The following is an 18,158-nucleotide window of genomic DNA, read 5'->3' on the forward strand; positions in this document are numbered from 1 at the left end:
ACGGGACTTCCTGTATGCTCGCTTACAACAGTTCCTGTAGCCGAGCCCGAAAGTGGAGAGATCGAGGCATGGCAGAAAATATCTCTGACTTTAGCAGCTCCGGCTGCCGGAGGTGTTCCATCCTCTCTCCCGGAGAACTGACACAGACCCCCGGCGCTGGAGCCTCCAAGTGGGTCCGGTTAAACGTGGGGGGCACATATTTCTTGACGACACGGCAGACACTCTGCAGAGACCCGAAGTCATTCCTGTATCGACTATGTCAGGCCGACCCCGATCTCGACTCCGATAAGGTACTACGGGTTACTACGGGAGTGGGGTCCGGTTAAACTACTGAGGCAGTTCGGACGCTCTTGTGTTAAATGTGAACGTACATCATGCGACGAGCTGGTTCAAATTTGTAGCAGCGTGGCGTTCTATTTAATTATGTAACATTCTGAGTCAAGAGTCAGAACACTATTTAACATTAGGGAAAAAAAACTATAGTTAACAGATAATTCAGTAAAACAATTGCACAACGTGTAAAACTCTTATGTTCATGGCACCATGGCGACTAAAGTGCGTCTGTAATTAATTCGAATACACAAATACAATGTTAATTATTAGGACAAGCGCAGCTTCTAAGCTACTGGCTGAGCCAAGCGATGGATACGGGATGCGCTTGGTTTTGAATTGTGCATCTTAACTTAAGTTGTGTTGATTTTGCTTTGTATATGTTTTGTATAACTTAATATTCCAATTGGAAATGCAGGGGAAGAGACGCATGACTAGAGAAATGGCTTTGGAATGGATATAAACTATGTCATTTACTGTTTTCCGCTACTGAGTTGTTTGTGCTCCGCTTATTAATAATAGTTGATATAATGTAAGACCGCTTATGTTGCTTGTCATCGTTTGTTTTTATTTTTTAAAGAACAAACTTAATGCGTATGGATGCGTGCGTTTTTTTTTACTACAGTATTTTGTTGTAAGCGATACATTGTGAAAAAAAAGGCCAAACATATACGTTTTAAAAAGTAAACATGCATATTACTAAAAAAGCACAGCCAACAAATGCGTAGTTTCACCGTCCCATAGAGCATACATGACTGTCTTTAGCATTTCAAAGTGCGCTTCTGCAATACTGGCTTGAGACCAGCAGTACGGTATTGAGTGTGGGTAGGCTGAGAAACAAAACGGTACTTGGTAGTTAAGCTACTTCAGGAATCTTTCCTTTCCGTGTCTTCTGATTTTGAAGACAAAGGCACTCTTTAATAATGTCAAATGCACCATTGCGGGCAGAATAAACACTTATACTGTCTACAAAGCCCCAGCCTACCAGAGAAATAATTAATGGGCTGCGTCTTCTCTCAGCGAGCCACAGGGCATACAGTTAAAAGCGGCAAGCTTGCAATTTATGTATTCATTTATAATTGTTTCGTTTTATAAACTTATTGGTCATACATTGTACCCAGTAACAGTCAGGAGAAATCCACAGACTTATATTTTAGTATATTTCAGCTCGCACCTTTTTCGGTGGTTTGCAGACACTTTCCAATGCAGTAGGCACAATTATGCCATTATAGTTTTTTTTTTTTTTTTTTTTTTCATCAAAAGAGGAACTGATGTCACTTGTTTGTACAGTATGAGTGCGTGCCTGCCAGGTTTGTTTTTAGAACTAACTGGTTTAAAGTGTAAACGTGTCATGCTAAAACTGTTTCTAAGGTAACTGTGAGGTGAATAGTGCATCATGTGTTTTTTGTAAGAGTAATGTGTGTGTGTGTGCGTGTGCAAAACTGGCAGCCTGCTCATCTGAATGCTACAATAGTGAAGGCACTTAGACTGCTGTTTGCATGCGTTGTGCTTTGAAAATCGGAGGTAGTTACAAGCCCGCTCATGGTCTGCCTCAGCCTGATTTATCCGTGGGTGTGGTTCGGGCTGAGCTTGCTACAGTACATGGTGTAAGAGTGCATTTAATCCAAGACACCTGACTTGCTGTTTCAAACCACCAGCTATTGGCAGATACACTGCCTGTCTGTTCTGTGAAATTGATATATCCTTCCATTCTGGCGACCGCAATCAAGATATCCACCTGATTTAAAAAAAAATAAATAAATAAATCCTCACTGTTTAATCTGACAAGTTCAGTCATGCAAACATTACAAAAACAAATTAGTCTGCTGTAGTAAGTGCAGCTATGCAGAGACTATGGTAGTAGTCTTCTTGAAGCTGAGCCATGACTTTTTTTTTTTGGTTTGTGTTCCTTGTTTAATTGATTCATCCGATTCCTGCTGTCACACCATCGTCTCGTTTGTTAGGAATGGGAAGTGTGGGAAAGACACAGTTAACACACCGGGAGCAGGAATGAATCGACACAGAACACTGGGAAAGTGTCACCATAGGGCTCCTACTTTGCAATGGCTGTTTTGGCTTCATATAAATAGATATCTTTTTTTATAAGCACAGTCCTGGTAACATAACCTCCCTGTTTTGTTCTCATGTAGGAACGTATTGTGCTGGCTTATGTTTAGAGTTCAGCATCATCCTGCATTGTTCGTGAGGCTGGCCCACCGATTGTTTTGGGTTTCCTGCCATTGATAAGCGAGAATTCCAGCATCACATCTGTGTGGGGATCGTGAGGTCACAACAGTTACGAAAGCCTGCTGTAAAAACTCGAATCTGTTAGCAAAGAGGAAAAAAAAGCAAAGCTTGGCCCTGATGCAGCGCACTGTACACATTGATCGTGATCATTTATATATTTAGCTGGTGGGATTAATTAGGCCAAGTGGCATGCCTTTGGAGCGTTTGACTGACTCGTGTAACCCTTTCTAGCATTTTATACCTTCCAGAACTTGAGCTGGACTGTAGCTGGACTATTCTGCAAGTAGGAATTCATAGTAAACACATTACCAAATATCTTTTTTTAACTTGGCTGGATACTGCATACTGCTTAACGTTAATACGTTTTAGTATATTTTTTCATATCACATAGCAAATCTTGGCTCTGGTCACTTCCGTACTGTGCATTTCAGCTGGTGTGAAGCCCTGGTGTTTTAACTAACTTGTGGTTTACAATTTGGTTGCAGAGTCAGATTTTTGTGTCATTCGATCCTTTCTACGACATGCCTGGTTGCAGATTGCTTTCAGCTAATCTGCAGGGTGTGCAGACGCTGGTACAGGACAGATGCTTTCTCGGTGTGGTTCATAATTCTGAACTGCATTCCTAGAAAATCTGTGACATGCACCTGATTTAGTAAGGAGGAAACGCAGCAGGGCTTGAAAATCTCAAGCTCTAAAAGGAACATGAACATGCATGCTGGTTTCATTGCTTGTAAGCAGAAGCACAAATTACAGTGTGCATTGTATAACCTGCATGAGAGCAAAAAGGTGCAGTCCTAAAAGGGTTGCAACTGAATAATACAGTTCTTTCGTTTTTGCTGCCCTGTCACATAGGGGAATAAGTCCCACTGCAACCCATTATAAAATCTATTTGCATCACTTTTTTAATTTAAATTTACATTCTGTAGCTTGATCTTTCAGCTGCTGGGAATTGCCTCCGTTTTCCAGTTACGTCCTTTGTTCCCAACCTTGTAGTTTTTAACTTTTCATAGACATGACATACAGTATTATCCTGTTTCCCCCCCCTGCTCCTCTCCCCACTTTTCAGTCCCTTCCAAAACTTGCTAAACTTGCAAATGCAGACTCTAAAGAGTTGACTAAATTGATTGCTTGCAAATTCAATACCAATGGGAGGCTCAATACAAATATACAGTGGGCAGTTTGCAGCCATATATAGTAGTTGGTGGTAAATTTGTCAGGTAGGGAAAACAATATCATGTGGGTAATATCCAATTCAGAGGGCTGAAGACTGCAGTGTGTGTGTGTGTGTGTGTGTAGTGTGCATTAACCATGCCCCCCAGTGTGTCTTGCCTCCCCTTTTATAAAGGCTAGATTGTATTTCTCAGCACAGAGAATCAATAGCCTGTCTTCAGCCACAGACCCTGCTTGCACTGCTCTGCATTCTTCACACTGGCTCTGTTCTGCTCTCCGATGGTAGCCTGCAGTGTGCGTGATCCCTTCTTTCACTGGGGCTCGGAGAGACACCACAAGCACAGTGTTGAATTATCACACTGTCCTCTGGACACGTGCTGCCTCTTTATTGCATTACTTAAGGGGTGACTGCCTACCCTCCCCCAACCCCACAGTGCAGGCAGGAAGGTAGTGTGCAATATTTTATTCTGTGGGAGAGCTATGCATATGTGATTTTAGGTCCACTTTAATTCATTCAAATAATATTTCTGTTCTGCATCAACAAATGGAAGGGCGGAGTATAGAGTGTGTTTTGTTTCCTTTTTGTTTTTTGATGGTGCACTGAAGACATACTTCTGCATGTAAAAGGCAAGATCACTGATCATGAAGTATTAATAATGTTGCCTCACTCTGTGCATCTGTAATTTCTTTTCCTTAAGACCTTTTGGCTGCACGGCAAAAATCCAAAAGGCATTTCCAAAATATATAAAGGACCGAATGGAGAATGTTTTTGAATTCCACAGCATGCCTTTTTTTCTTTTGTCAGTTATTTATTGGTGTGTATTTTTTTTTATTTTTTAAAAAAAGCTTTTAGAGGAATCTAAAATGATACATTCTATATGGCACTGTTGTCTCTTATGCACAGACCCTGAGATGTGAATTGCAGTACAGCTTCCGTTCTGATCCCCTGCAGTGACGTTCCTGCTTTTGGTCAGTTGTATTGAAATGGTCACAGTGTCTTTTCTAACCATGCTAATGGTTGAATTGAAGCATTTAAACCTGCATCCAGGGCCTGAAGCTGTTCACTGCTTCCAGTGTGACTGGCAGTGCCCGTGCCCATGCCTGGTCCTGAACAGTGGGGCTTGTGTCTTTTTTCAGTCCGTTTATAATCCAGGACCCTGTTTCAACCAGGTCCTTGCTTACTGTAGTGAATAGAACACCTCTGTTCACTTAATGAATGGAAGGGCTGCTCAATTTGGCAACTAAAATAACTGGTTATGACTCACTCCGGCAGTTTAGCATTCACATAAAATAGAAGCATGTGTGAGCTCATTTTTTCCCTATCTGTCCCATTTATAAAATAGCACAAATAAAATCGGGAATGTATATATGAAACAAGCTGTATTGTAAACGCTGTGTTCTGCAGGCTAGTGTTCAGTAAACTTGCTGTCATGAGCTCGCATCTTCACAGCAGTGGAGAAGAAGCTTATGTTTGCAGCCTGGGGATATTTATAAAGCTGATAAACCTGCATACACAGCATTCCGTCTCCTTTTCCAGTCTGCACAGGATGGCTTTCCAAAAAGGACGAGAATAAATCATGAGTTCCATATTTATTTTCCAGTGATTTTCAGAAAGGACGCCCTACAGGTACATCTGTGCGTCACAGTTAAAATCTGCCATCTAAGCACCTCAGAAGCCCTACACTTTGCTGAAGCTTTAAAGGACCAGCTGCAGAAAGTGGAAGGTCCTACAGTGCGAACAGGCCTGTGACTTAAATGGTTTGTTTCAAACCCCAGATTAGCACAAATCTTAATTTGAACGTTTTTTTTTTTTTTTTGTTTGTTTTTTTTTTTGTAGTCATCTCCAAACGGATTTTGCTACCAGCCAAGCTTTTCCAGACTTTTTCTTTTTTAAACCTACATGGCAATTCTGCCAGTCTAGCGTGAACTGGGTCTTTGCCAGTAATGGAAGTGAACTGGAAGAAGTTTTCCATTGTATTGCCAGACCTGCACAAGTCCTTTTCACTCTCCCGTTGGAGTGTCCCGCTGCTGTTCTGTTTCCCGGGAAGTGGAAGCTGCTGATTTGGGATCACTTCACTATAACCACCATGCACGAGTTGCCTGCCCACCTGGTGCAGTCACCCTGTAATATTGATGGGACAGTATTGGAATAAAAAATGACAGCATGTTTTCACTCTGTATAGTAATGCAGAATATTCATATAGCAAACATACAGAGATGCCAACTCCCCCCAACACAAACACCCCTTTTGGCCTGTAAGCTTGCCTCTTTAACCCCTGACTTGCCAGGTAGTTTTCTCTAAAACGACAGAATGTTACAATTAACTAACTCTGGAATTATTTCAGAAAAAACAAATCTGAAAAGTGATCATGAATTGAGTTGAACTCTTTGGTAGAACGCGTGGAGTAAGACAGCTCTGTAGCCTGGTAACTTGCGTTTTTGTTTTCATAAGCACACTTACAAATAAGCTTGTAAATACTGTAAACATGTGAGTTGTATTACTGCTAGACATGTTAATGCCATGGCTCGTGTGCACCCGTGTTTAACTCGACACCACAGATAAGTCCACGCTAAATGGCATCCCCCATGGGCTGTCGAGTTAACTGAGGTTGACTTTATATATATATATATATATATATATATATATATATATATATATATATATACTTAAAATGCTGTGGCGCCTTACACACATGTGGTATCCTTTCATTGCTGCATGTGTTTCTTATGAAAATAGTTACATGTTCTTAACCCCTAGTATAGCCTGGCTTATTAAATGTCTTGTTTGTAACCTCTTTAGATGCTTTATTGATTAAAGTGTTGCCTGTAAATCTGCATAGCTATAACCTTATTTTTAATTGCCTTGTGACCTTTTCCTTTTCTGTTCTCCAGGATGAAACAGGTGCCTATCTTATAGACAGAGACCCCACGTATTTTGGTCCAGTGCTAAATTACTTGAGACATGGGAAGCTGGTCTTCAACAAGGACTTGACTGAAGAAGGTGTGTGTGTTTATATCTGCTTACAAAGTGAAGTGTATCCTAGCGTTTTTTGAATCCTGTTCCTCTGTATACTACTATGTAACTCACTTTATCCAAATCTATAAAAAGCAGCAAGACGAATATTGCTGCAATCTCCCAATGGTGCAAGGTTGTTTTTTCAGACGATATTACGTTTCTTTTTACAAAAGCGGTAGATTAAAACTGAGCAAATTTAAGGTTATTTTATGAAGTTTCTCTGCATGGTGCATTTTTTTTTCTCCCTGTTACCAGGAGTGCTGGAGGAGGCAGAATTCTACAATATCACGTCACTAATAAAACTAATCAAAGACAAGATCAGGGAAAGAGACTGCAAACCTTCACAGGTAGGTTGAGGATCTTTATGCAGCTCATACTGCATCTCATGTCATCACAGACCTGTGCTTGAGCTGCCAGGAACAGGCTTTAGCAAGATCGCTTTCTGTTGCTTCGGTAATTCTGCTATCCTCCCGCACTGTGATTGCAAACAAACAGTGGAACCTCAAGGAAGTTTGTATAGACACAGACACGTGGGCGAGATTATCAAAAGCCTTGGTTTTATATTTCTGGTTTGGTGATTTTCTTTTTTTCTACTTCTATTTAATTGGAAGCTGTAGGACTGGGTCGTGGAGCACAGAATTCTGAAATGCTATCACTGTTTTATTCATGAGCGTTCTATATTAAATAGAAAAGAGCTTTAAATAGCTCGGTGCATTACCCTCTGCTCCCGTCATCACATTAAATCTCCTTTTGAGATTTAAATAAATTAAGTCTATACTTTTAACAACTAAGTTAGAGTAGAGTACAGCTGAGGTACAGGCCTGTTGTGTGGGGTGTTTTTTTTTACAATGAATCGCAGGAAATTAATGTGACGACAGGACAGATGATTTAAGAGTTCCTTGGGATTTTTATAGGATGTTTTGCAGGTATTGTTGTAGACCTTTTTTTTTATAAATATATATGATCAAGGTCATTGGTGTTGACTCGGCTAACTTATCATTCCAAGTGAAGAAACAGCTGCTTGGGATTGTGTGGATCGCTGTTCTCCACAGTCTAAGCAGCAATCGTCACAAATGCAAGCAGCTGTTTTCACTTGGAATGGTAAAACCGCACAATCCACACCGATGACCCTCTTGTCTGTGGAGAGTCTGAATAATCGTTTCTTGCAGCTCTAGTGCTGATACAGTAGACCTCTTCAGTTCTAGACCTTCCGAATGTAGCCCTGCACAGGAGATGGTTCTGAATCTATTACATGGATGCACTGCATCATGTAATAGGCTGAACTGCCTCTTTTTAATTCTTAGGTGCCTGTGAAACACGTTTACAGAGTTCTACAGTGCCAGGAAGAAGAACTAACGCAGATGGTCTCCACCATGTCTGACGGCTGGAAGTTTGAGCAGGTACAGTGACGCTGGCAGCAGAATCTTCATTGGCAGTCTCAGTGTTGCAAGGCTGATTTCTCACCTACAGAAGTCCTGCAGATGTGTACATTTTGCTTCTTGGAGTAGCTGACATTAGAATAAAGAGATTCTGCACGAACCCCTGCACTAACTTAATCTGCAAGCGAGATCCACATTTACTGTATGAATACTGCTACTTCTGCTATAAACTAGTGCAGAGGCATGATTAGTATATATTGCAATCACATGCTTTGACATCACTAGCAAAGCCTGTTCTGTGTAATTTGGAACTTTACCTGTTTTTTGGGGTTTTGTTTTATTTGGGGGATATTTAAGCCAGCAGTTATGTTTTTAATGATACGTATATAATGTAAAGATTTCTACCAGGCTCCTTGTTGGCAAAATATACCTATAAATCTAAGATGTGATGAACTTTTGATATTATTATTATTATTATTATTATTATTATTATTATATTTGGTATTCAGTGACAAGTTAAGTCTCTCTACCATTTACTTTCATTTGGTTTCCAAAGCCAAATACTTGATTTGACTTACCAGTCATAAAAAATAAAATAATTTAAAAAGCTGTGATAAGTGTGCCTCAAGAGTACTTGAGGACAGCAGTCCGGCCTCCCTGTGTATGTCGGATGCCTTCCTAGACTCGGTTTCATCCACCTGGAATGCTGTTTTCTCCTTTTCACCATCGCACTTTAGAAGGATTCTTTCAACAACAACAAAAAATCTGTACATGAGATTACCTGGAGTCTTTTGTATGTAATTCAAGCCGCTTAAAAGAGGAGTTTTTGGAAGTATGCTCAGGCCAAATAGTGTGTGTGTGTGTGTGTGTGTGTGTGTTCCGTTTCTGTTGCAGACAAGCTCCTGAGATGTAACCCAAAAAGAGAAGTCTTGTTTAATGTCTGTTGGTAAATTTGCATGTTGTATAAAAGTAGTTTTTACACATTTTGTGTTTTGCGGAGGTGAGGGGCTCTTTTTGTTCAGCATCACTGCTGAATCTGACTAGATGTTACCCTGCTGATGTACTGGTCTGTTCTTTATCACTGCTGAATCTGACTAGATGTTACCCTGCTGATGTACTGGTCTGTTCTTTATCACTGTTGGAATGGAACTCTGGAGCATTGAGCTTTTGTATGTGGCAAATCCTGTTTATTTTTTATTATTGGGAGGGAGGGAGGGGGGGGGGGGGGGGTTCTTCTGTAGCCAAATCTGTCAATATTTCATATAGATTAAATGTTGGAAGCTGTCCTCCTTTCCCAAGAATCAGACACTTTTTCTCCCCCTGCTGTTTTCTGGACCCCACCAACCCTTGCACAAAGCAGCCCTTGTGGCATTAACACTTCTTGTTGTGTGGTTTTTTTGTTTTTATAGCCTGTATTTTCTTAAAAGAATTTGTGCCCAAAAAAATAATAAATTAAGCAAATATAAAATGTACAGGCATTTTTTTTTTTTTTTTTTAATACCAAAGCAAAAATGGCATGGAGGGGGGGATGAGAGAGCCTTATTCTTTAATCTGCAGCCTGTTGATTCGATGCAGAATGACCACACTCTGTGCTCTGATTGGTCGTTGCAGCTTGTCAGTGTAGGTTCCCCGATTGGCTATGGCCGGGACCACCAGTCAGAGTTTCTGCTGATTGTGTCGAGGGAAGTGAAGGGGGAGGAGCCCAGTGTCAAGAACAGCAGCAGCGAGGTGTGTCTCACGATTCCCTCCCGAGTCTCCTCTCTAGTTTGCCTTGCATGGCTTACCTGCCCACCTGCCTCCCTGCTGCTTCCATCTCTGCATTCAGCCACTGTTCTGTCAGGTGTCGAGCTCCACCACCTTATCGTGTGTATGTGGATTTATTTATTATTATTATTATTATTATTAACTTTACTAAATCTATTTAACTGCGTGTGTGTAAGTTTAATGCTAGCCAAGGCACCACCCTTCAGGCACATTTATTTTGAATTGTAATCAAGTCCATGACTAGTGCCTTATCTATGTGTTGGTGTGTTAGCTCTTTGGCTCGACTCTCTTCTAAAACACATTTTTCTAATAAAACCTAAAGACAAAATATTGGGTGGACCTGCATAGATTACATAACCCATCTCTATCGGCTGCCCTCTTTGAAAATCCCCCGCTGATTGCTAAACTTCATGCCGATTCCATCCAAGCTGTGGGTGTTCCTGAATGTACACCTTTAATATTGTAACTAAGAATGTTGACTGTGATGCTTAATTCATTTTTCCCCCATGAAAGAAAACTTAAGAACTTGAATATAATTGAATGCAAAGACAATCTTCTAATTCTGTGTAATGCAATATGTGAAGGTGGGTGGTTTAGTTAGACACTTTAATTGGACGGGCTGGAGTTCAGGCTAGGTAGCTCTCTGGTGTAAATGCTGCTACCTGGGATGCATAGTCCCAAGTCCGCAGCGTCTAGTTCATAAGTGGTGAATAAAGAATAGTTTAGTTTTTCCCCTTCAGTTGAAGAAGACTTTTCTTGCTAGCCATGGAATCAAGGTGTGTGTTTGTTTGTGTTTTTTTTTTTTTTTTTAAATCAGCAATATAATGGATCCCCCCCCCCGAGGTGTATTCTATTTAAGCTTACCTAGCCTGAATCCAATAAATAGAAATGGGGAATAATTAGGAATCACAAGATAAATGATCTCAGGACCTCGACCCATGATAAACATCCTGTCCTGAATGAGCCACTGTAAAATGACCTCATGTTTTCTCAGGTTTTTACACCTCTGTTGTACTTGCTTGCTGTCTGTCGGCTTTACCACAAAAACATTAATAAGCTGCTGCGTAACTTGTCATACCAGAATTCAGGTTGTCATGGTACTGTCACCTCCGAGTCCTGCAGAAGATCTGTTTGCAGGAGGATCTAGCAGCTCATTTATATTCATTACAGTAGCCAGGCATGCCTGGACATGTGCAGCAAAAAACAAGATATTTTCAATTGGAGAGCAAGCAGCACAAGAGACCCTGAACACATGTTTGCTACAGCTTACTAAACTGTGCAGTAAGCGAATGCGTGGCTGTTGGGTTTCAATTGCTTACAAAACCAACTGCTACAGAAGTAGACCGCTTCCCTTTTTTTGGGGGGGGAGATGAAACAAGTATTTTGGTGAAAGTCAAAAGTAATGTTGATCTTTCTAGTGTCTCTTCTAAGAAATAAAATAGTCAAGTGGCAGTTTTTTAAAGAGAAGATGTTTAATTTGAAATGAGTGACTGAGAGGAGGTTCAAAACTTACTGCCAGGCATTTAGGTTGTCAGACCTTGCTGTGTCCCATTAGTGCCATGGGGTTTGTGTCTAAAACAGTGGCAGCGATATCTGTACGCTACTGTACATTTTCCCATTGTTTCATTTTAGTTTTTCATTCTAAATTAATTATACCATTGTGCCTAATGCGCACAAGCAGGGGGCAGCAGTTTAATTGCAGCTCAGAGATCTGAGACCTGTTTTCCTAAGCGATCAAAAGAGGATAAAATCCATTGGAATTCCCTGGATGAGAGCGAATGTTAAAACAAAAGGATAAGCTTGATTACAGCTTGGATATGTGTCGGAGGCTGCTGTTTTTAAATGCAGGCAGACCGACATTAAAAATATGTACCTGTATAAATAAAAGCCCCTAATCATTGAGCAGCTTTCATTGAGGTAATGTTAGTAAATAATCAATGTCATTTTATTGGGTTTTCAGCAGGAAACATAGGAAGCAGAACTGTAATGGAAATCTATTGTGCATTTTTTTCTCCTTAATTTTTTTTATATATAGTTTGGTTTAAATCAGCTAATTAATTAATAACCATGATAAATATTTTATTGTTGAAGCAAGTTTGCTGAAAGGTTTCCAGCTACTGTAAAATAACTTGTGTTCATTTTTTATTTATGAATGACATTAGCACTAAATGCTAGGAGAGATTTTTTAAAGCCAACAGTGGAAATGTTTTCAAATGTTGTATTTTTCCGTTTTGTTTTGTTTGTTTGTTTTTTTCCTAGCTGGTCAGTATTGGTTCTTCCTATACCTACGGAAATGAAGACCAAGCGGAGTTCCTGTGTGTGGTGTCGAAGGAGTTGCACAACACCGCCTACGGTACAAACAGCGAGCCCAGTGAAAAAGCCAAGGTAAGGACGAGTCGAGAGCACAGTGTGATCAGCAGGCTTTGTAGCCTTGAAATGATTACAGCACATTCCTAATCTGCATAATGATACTGTTTTAATGATTAAAGTGATACCCTCTGGACTCCTTACATGCTGTTCGACTCCTTTAGATTACAATAAGATGGGCCACAAGTGCTACAAAGAACTGTTGGTAGATATGTTTATAACACTGTTTCCCTCCCAAGTTTGAATTTCATTAAGAATATCACAGACTTTTCCACCCATCTCCGGTTTCTGTCTGTTTAAATGTGATTTGTTGTTTATTGATTTACAGTTCCTGAAAGATCATCTAAAATGTGTTGGCCAAAATCGTAAGTGGTGCAGCTTTACACCAGTCATCAGAGATTTGTAATCGTCTTGTGAAAGAGGTACAAGACTGATCCGTGTTAATGGGGGGGGGAAAACTTCTCGTACATCATAAGCATCTGGTTTTCACCTCCAAGAAAAGGGTCCAGTACTGCACTTCTAATCCTGCAGCTATGTGAATTCTTTCCTTTTTGTTTGTTTCTTTTCTTTCTTTCCTCTTGCATGCTGACTCAGAGTGAGGATGAAGAGACGGATTACGATATGAATGACTCAGATTAAATTTGAACTGTAATGCCATGGTGAGCATAACAGATGCCCCTAGAAGCCATGTAGACTCCTCTCTCTCGCTCTCTCTCTCTCTCGCTCGCTGTCTCTCTCTTTCGCTCTCTCAGAATCTGCACATGTACACTATCAAGCCAGCTCTCACCTTGTTTAAATCTCCCTCATTCAGACTTGTTCAGATCATCCTGTTTTGATGTAGAACTTTTTTGCTTCTACAGCAATTTTAACCAGTTTGCAGAGGAATTCTATGCAAAATAGAACACAGATATAGATGTATAGAAAGCAGTTAGGTGTCTGGATAATTAAATACGTGGGGGACCTAATTATTTTAAAATGGGACTTAAGTCGTCTGTAAATCTATATCTGCTGTCACACTTGACTTGTGCAGGCTCTACTCTGTACAGTAGCATGACCTCTGAGTACGCCCAGTCATGCTTTCTTTCAGGCGCTCCTGGGTGTGCATCTCCGCACTGCCAGGGTGAGCCTCGTGACCTTGCAGCTGCTGTGGGGAATGGAAGTGGAACACTGGTTTGTTTTATGTGCCAGGGAGGCGGGTGAGGCGTGATCCTGTTGACCTTTAAGGAGAGCTGCTGTCTGTATCGACCTTGCTGCTGTGCAGTAGTAGGGTTAAGACTTCTTATTCTGGTAATGACTGTAAACTGCAGCGCAAGTATAATCTATCCCTTTAAATAGCCTGCCGGTGTTCATAGATGAACTCCACACAGTCCTCAAGTGGTTATCTTGACAGAGCCCTGCCCTTGTCTGTGTCATTGGCTCTATGTACAGAGCTCCAACTGTGTACAAGCCTGCAAGTATTTGTCCATTGATTGCTAATGGCAGGGGAAATTCATACAAAGTAGTAACAGAAAAAGCTTACTGTCCTGTATCGATCGGAAACCATTTCCCTAGCTAACGGGCCCTCTGATTTGGTGAAATGCCCTGTTTCGGCTGCATCCTTTTAGTCATTTATCTGTCATAATAATCTGTCAAGACCCCACCCAAAAAAACTCGTTTCACCAAAGGCTAGGGTTATTTGAAGCTATTCATGCAGTGTTACTGTAAATGCCTAATGTGTCTGTGGGAAGCATTTCCTGTCTCTAAAGCAATACATATCGTTTGCCTTACAGAGTCTTGTACTATATAAAGCTGCATATGTGTTTTATAGTAGCTTTCTGGAATTATTGCACAAAGATCAATTTATGCAAGATTTTTCTTTTGTTTGTTTTGAAATGCCTGAATAATCCTTTTTTTTAAATTTATTATTGGTACTGTCCTTTCCAGGGGAAAACTCTTAAACATTGCAAAGTTTCAAAAACAAGAAATCACTTGCAACATTTTACGTGATTCAAACTTCAGATTTTAGCTATTGCACTGAGCTGTGCTTGCTTGGGTCAGCTGTATTTGTCCCCATACCAAATCTGATCAATTGAAAGTGTGTACCTTAGCCAGAGTCCTAATGTGTGCATGCAAAGAAAGACACATTGTCCAGTCGTGTTATTTAAGACCACTGAGATGCTCTGTTCAGAGCTCCCTTTTTTAATATATATAATTTTTTTTTGCATTCTGGCCAAGTGATAAAATTCCAGGTTGTTATGCATTCGTTGGAGCTCTGATAAGGTAATGGGTTTTATAAATTCCACACAAATGCATCAGGAGGGTCTGGAGCACCATATTTGTGCATCGGGGCTAAACAACAACCAGAGGTCACCTGGTAGAGTGGCTGTTCTGTCTCTGCAACGGGGTGCAGAGAAACTCTGTAATGAAATGCTGGGCTCCTGGTCGATTTGATACACCAAGATTATCCAGGCATAGTAAAGTTGGCAACCATTTTAAGGTGTGTTTTTTTTTAATTTTTTTGTGGTTTGCCGTTGCTTGCCAGCTTACTCTCTCGAAGGGCTGTGTGTACATCAAAAAGTGCTAGCCCAGGCTGATTTACTTGGTTTCATATGAAGCATGGTAAACACAGCGTTATGGAGTCAAGACCTTGATTAAATCGGACCGTTGCTCGTGTCTACCTATGCAACCTCCATGGTCTCCTATGAAATGTGCCCACAACCACCTTCTGTACCCATAGCAGTTTAACTGGGGTACTGCAGATCTCCACAGGGCTTTTAAGGAAAGCACGCCAAGTTAAAAGGAATCCCTTGCAGATAGCTCAGATAACACGTGCCTTTGTTTTCTTCCAGATTCTGCAAGAAAGGGGATCAAGAATGTGAAGCCACAGTATGGAAGACTTTTTCCTTCGATTTCCAAGCACAGAAAGAAAGCCAACGCATCACCACACTGAAGAGCTTTGGCACAGATGAAAACTACTTGGCTAAACTACTTTTTTTTTTTTTTTAATTTAAATTTTGTATATATACTCTACAGACAAAAAGGTTTAACAGATTATATACATACAACAACACCACAAGTTTTGTTTTTAAACATTTTTTTTGGCCTGTTGAGTGTACAGGACCGAGTTTCTAAAAACAGTAAATATTGAGAGATTACTGACCTAAAGTCTTGCAAGTCTGATCGTTTGCACAAACTGCAATGCAGCGGGCTGAGTTCGTTCTGCAATCTTAAACCAGCCAGTAGTGTAGGTATTCCACCGTTTTGAAATGTGTGTCAAGTTTGTTGACCCTATACTGTTCAATAGGGCTGTGAGGGATGGATCGCACCGTGGTTCCTTCACTCTCTTCCCAGTGTGAGATTAGCACAAAGAAAGATACCGCCCGCATCTGGGATTCAGGACCAGGCATGAAAAAAGTAGAAAGGTGATCCTGTTTGTTGTGTGGTGTTTGCTATATCTGTTCATTTTAAAGTATTGACAGCTAATCCTACAGGAGTGGAATAAAAACGTATAGGGGCCACTGAATTTCAAAAAGGGAGTAGAATAGATTTTAAATGATTTTATATTTCTGTTAAGGACCAAGGTGCATTAAAAAAATAAAATTAAAGTGAGTTTACTGAAAAGCAGAACGGTGTACCTTTTTTAAAAATGATGCTTCCTTCAAAAATGTCACTTAAATCACAGGTTTTGATCATTTTCAAAGGAATGTCGGATATACGGTACAGTAGCAATGTGGGTTTTTTTTGGGGGGGGGGGGGGGTTGTTTATTGGACACATAGGTAATTGTGTTTCAGGGTTTGTGTGTGTGAAGATATTTTAAAGAGCTTTCAAACAGGCATAGAAAAAACTGATTCCTGGCCCAAATATGGAGGTTTCTAATTTTGTTTTTGTTTTTTTTCTGCATACATTTGATAAGGAACAAATACATTTAGGCCTCATTTGTACAATTTATTGGGTGTATAGATTAAAAATAAACCCTAACGACGGTGACTTCAGGCTTTTTATAGTTTCACTGAACTTTTTTTCAAATTTGTTGAAACCCTTAAGGCATGAGTCCATGCTCTAATGCGCGCACGTAGACGCACACGGACAGACTATCTATCGTAAGCTTCTAAACACGCACACGTGTGGAAGAACGCTTCAGTGTAAAATACCAAACCACTTTAAAGCTTTTTAGGAAGTACTTTATCTTTTAATAAATGTTTTATATTGTTACACGTTTTACAGGTTTGGCTGAAAACCTTGCAGTCCCAATTTATACAAAAGCAAGTTCATTCAAGTACCAAGCCAATATATTTCAATAAAACCTTTTATCGTCTTTTGTTGGCCTGGTTTTATATGCAATGAAGCCAGCTGTGTAATGCAGTTTAATTAATTGAGTTTATTGTGAGGAAAATGTTTCTTTAACAAGCAATCCTCATAGTTTAGGATCTGTGCGGGTGACACAATAGAAAGTATCCCAGTAGCACATGCTGATCAGGAAGAGGTTGTTTGCAGGGCAGGACTGACATTGGGATAGAATCTATTAACAGAAGTGTGAGCATTTCTGTGATCTTTCTTTAGCGTTACATCTTTTAACTGCTGCAGCTTTTACCTGGTCGACTGGTTTCAGGTGAAGCCTGCTCTATGCAACTGAACACAGTAAAAAGTGCTTATAAAATCAACTCCAGGTTTTGAAGTGTCCCACGCTGCTTTCAGACTTGCAAAATGAGGTTTAGGCCTCTTGTTTATACTCTGCAAATTATAAGGTGGTTTAGTTGTTGCTTTTTGCATATTGTATGTGTGTGTTTTTTTTACAAAAAACATAATATCCTTTTTATAGTTTTATATGGCCTTCAATGTAGCAAAAAATAATAATTTTAAAAGCAGTTAAACTGTTTATACTGACGGATGAACATGTACTTTCTTTTATATATAGTTTTGCAAGGCTGAAGTAGCTTTGTCAAAGTAACTGTTTATTTTCTTGACTTCACATGGCAATGTTTCTATTTTAGACGTTCTGTTATGTGTTCTAATGATGCTTTTGAGTTAATTGTTTTGTTTAAAAAAACTTTTGCACCAGTTTGTTAGTCAGTACGTGTTTTAGTTCTGATCTCTTATTTCCTATTAACAAGGTTTGTATTTTTATATATAAAATACCCTTTGTGACCCACAAACATGGGCTGTGAACTACCTTGTTAAGTCTATTTTCTGTTGTGCATATGGCTATCCTGGTTTTTATTAAATTACTTTTGGTTTTTAGTTGTTTTGTTTGTTTTAACCCCTTTAATGCACATATATGTTCCACCCCCCCCCCCCATTATAGGAGGCTGTGTGGTCCAGTGGTTAAAGAAAAGGGCTTGTAACCAGGAGGTCCCCGGTTCAAATCCCACCTCAACCACTGACTCATTGTGTGACCCTGAGCAAGTCACTTAACCTCCTTGTGCTCCGTCTTTCAGGTGAGACGTAATTGTAAGTGACTCTGCAGCTGATGCATAGTTCACACACCCTAGTCTCTGTAAGTCGCCTTGGATAAAGGCGTCTGATAAATAAACAAATAATAATAATAATTTCCATTCACTTCACAAAACCAGTCTGTTTGATTGACTCAATCTCGTCTCTATTGTATACCAGCCGCTGGTTGACTCTGCAGCTCGCATGCCAATCAGCAACCAGACCTTTACACAAGTCAAAGATCACATTGGAAAGGCTCTTTGGTGAACTTCTACCAGCAGTGCCAGCTGGAGAGGTTGAGTTCATCCAGCATGCAGTAACTGGGGCAGAGTCCCATTTGAAACTGATCTGATCTCGAGCTGCTGCTGCTGGAACGGACGAGTCTGACTTCAGACCGCTTTCAAGTGGGTCCCAGGGGTGAATGGAAATGTAAGAGGCACTTACTGTATTTATTCACATTGTTTCAAGTCCTCCC

The 18,158-nt window shown here is 40.2% G+C and overlaps 1 protein-coding gene across 4 annotated transcripts; it reads left to right on the forward strand.

Moving 5' to 3' along the window:
- LOC117418464 (BTB/POZ domain-containing protein KCTD5-like) lies at window positions 1–17,491 on the forward strand. 4 transcript variants are annotated; one of them, XM_059035424.1, is made up of 8 exons: window positions 1–290; window positions 6,640–6,748; window positions 7,019–7,110; window positions 8,068–8,163; window positions 9,754–9,870; window positions 12,166–12,291; window positions 12,868–12,932; window positions 15,102–17,491. In XM_059035424.1, the coding sequence occupies exons 1-7, from the start codon at window positions 15–17 to the stop codon at window positions 12,910–12,912; spliced, it is 861 nt and encodes a 286-aa protein (XP_058891407.1). In that variant the 5' UTR covers window positions 1–14; the 3' UTR covers window positions 12,913–12,932; window positions 15,102–17,491. The 4 variants fall into 4 exon arrangements, with proteins under 4 accessions (XP_058891407.1, XP_033887441.2, XP_058891408.1 ...); XM_034031550.3 differs by lacking the exon at window positions 12,868–12,932 and having other exon boundaries at window positions 5–290; XM_059035425.1 differs by lacking the exon at window positions 9,754–9,870 and having other exon boundaries at window positions 6–290.
- Window positions 17,492–18,158: the final 667 nt, after the last annotated feature.

The sequence above is a fragment of the Acipenser ruthenus genome, chromosome 13 (assembly GCF_902713425.1).
Source record: "Acipenser ruthenus chromosome 13, fAciRut3.2 maternal haplotype, whole genome shotgun sequence".
NCBI lineage: Eukaryota > Metazoa > Chordata > Actinopteri > Acipenseriformes > Acipenseridae > Acipenser > Acipenser ruthenus.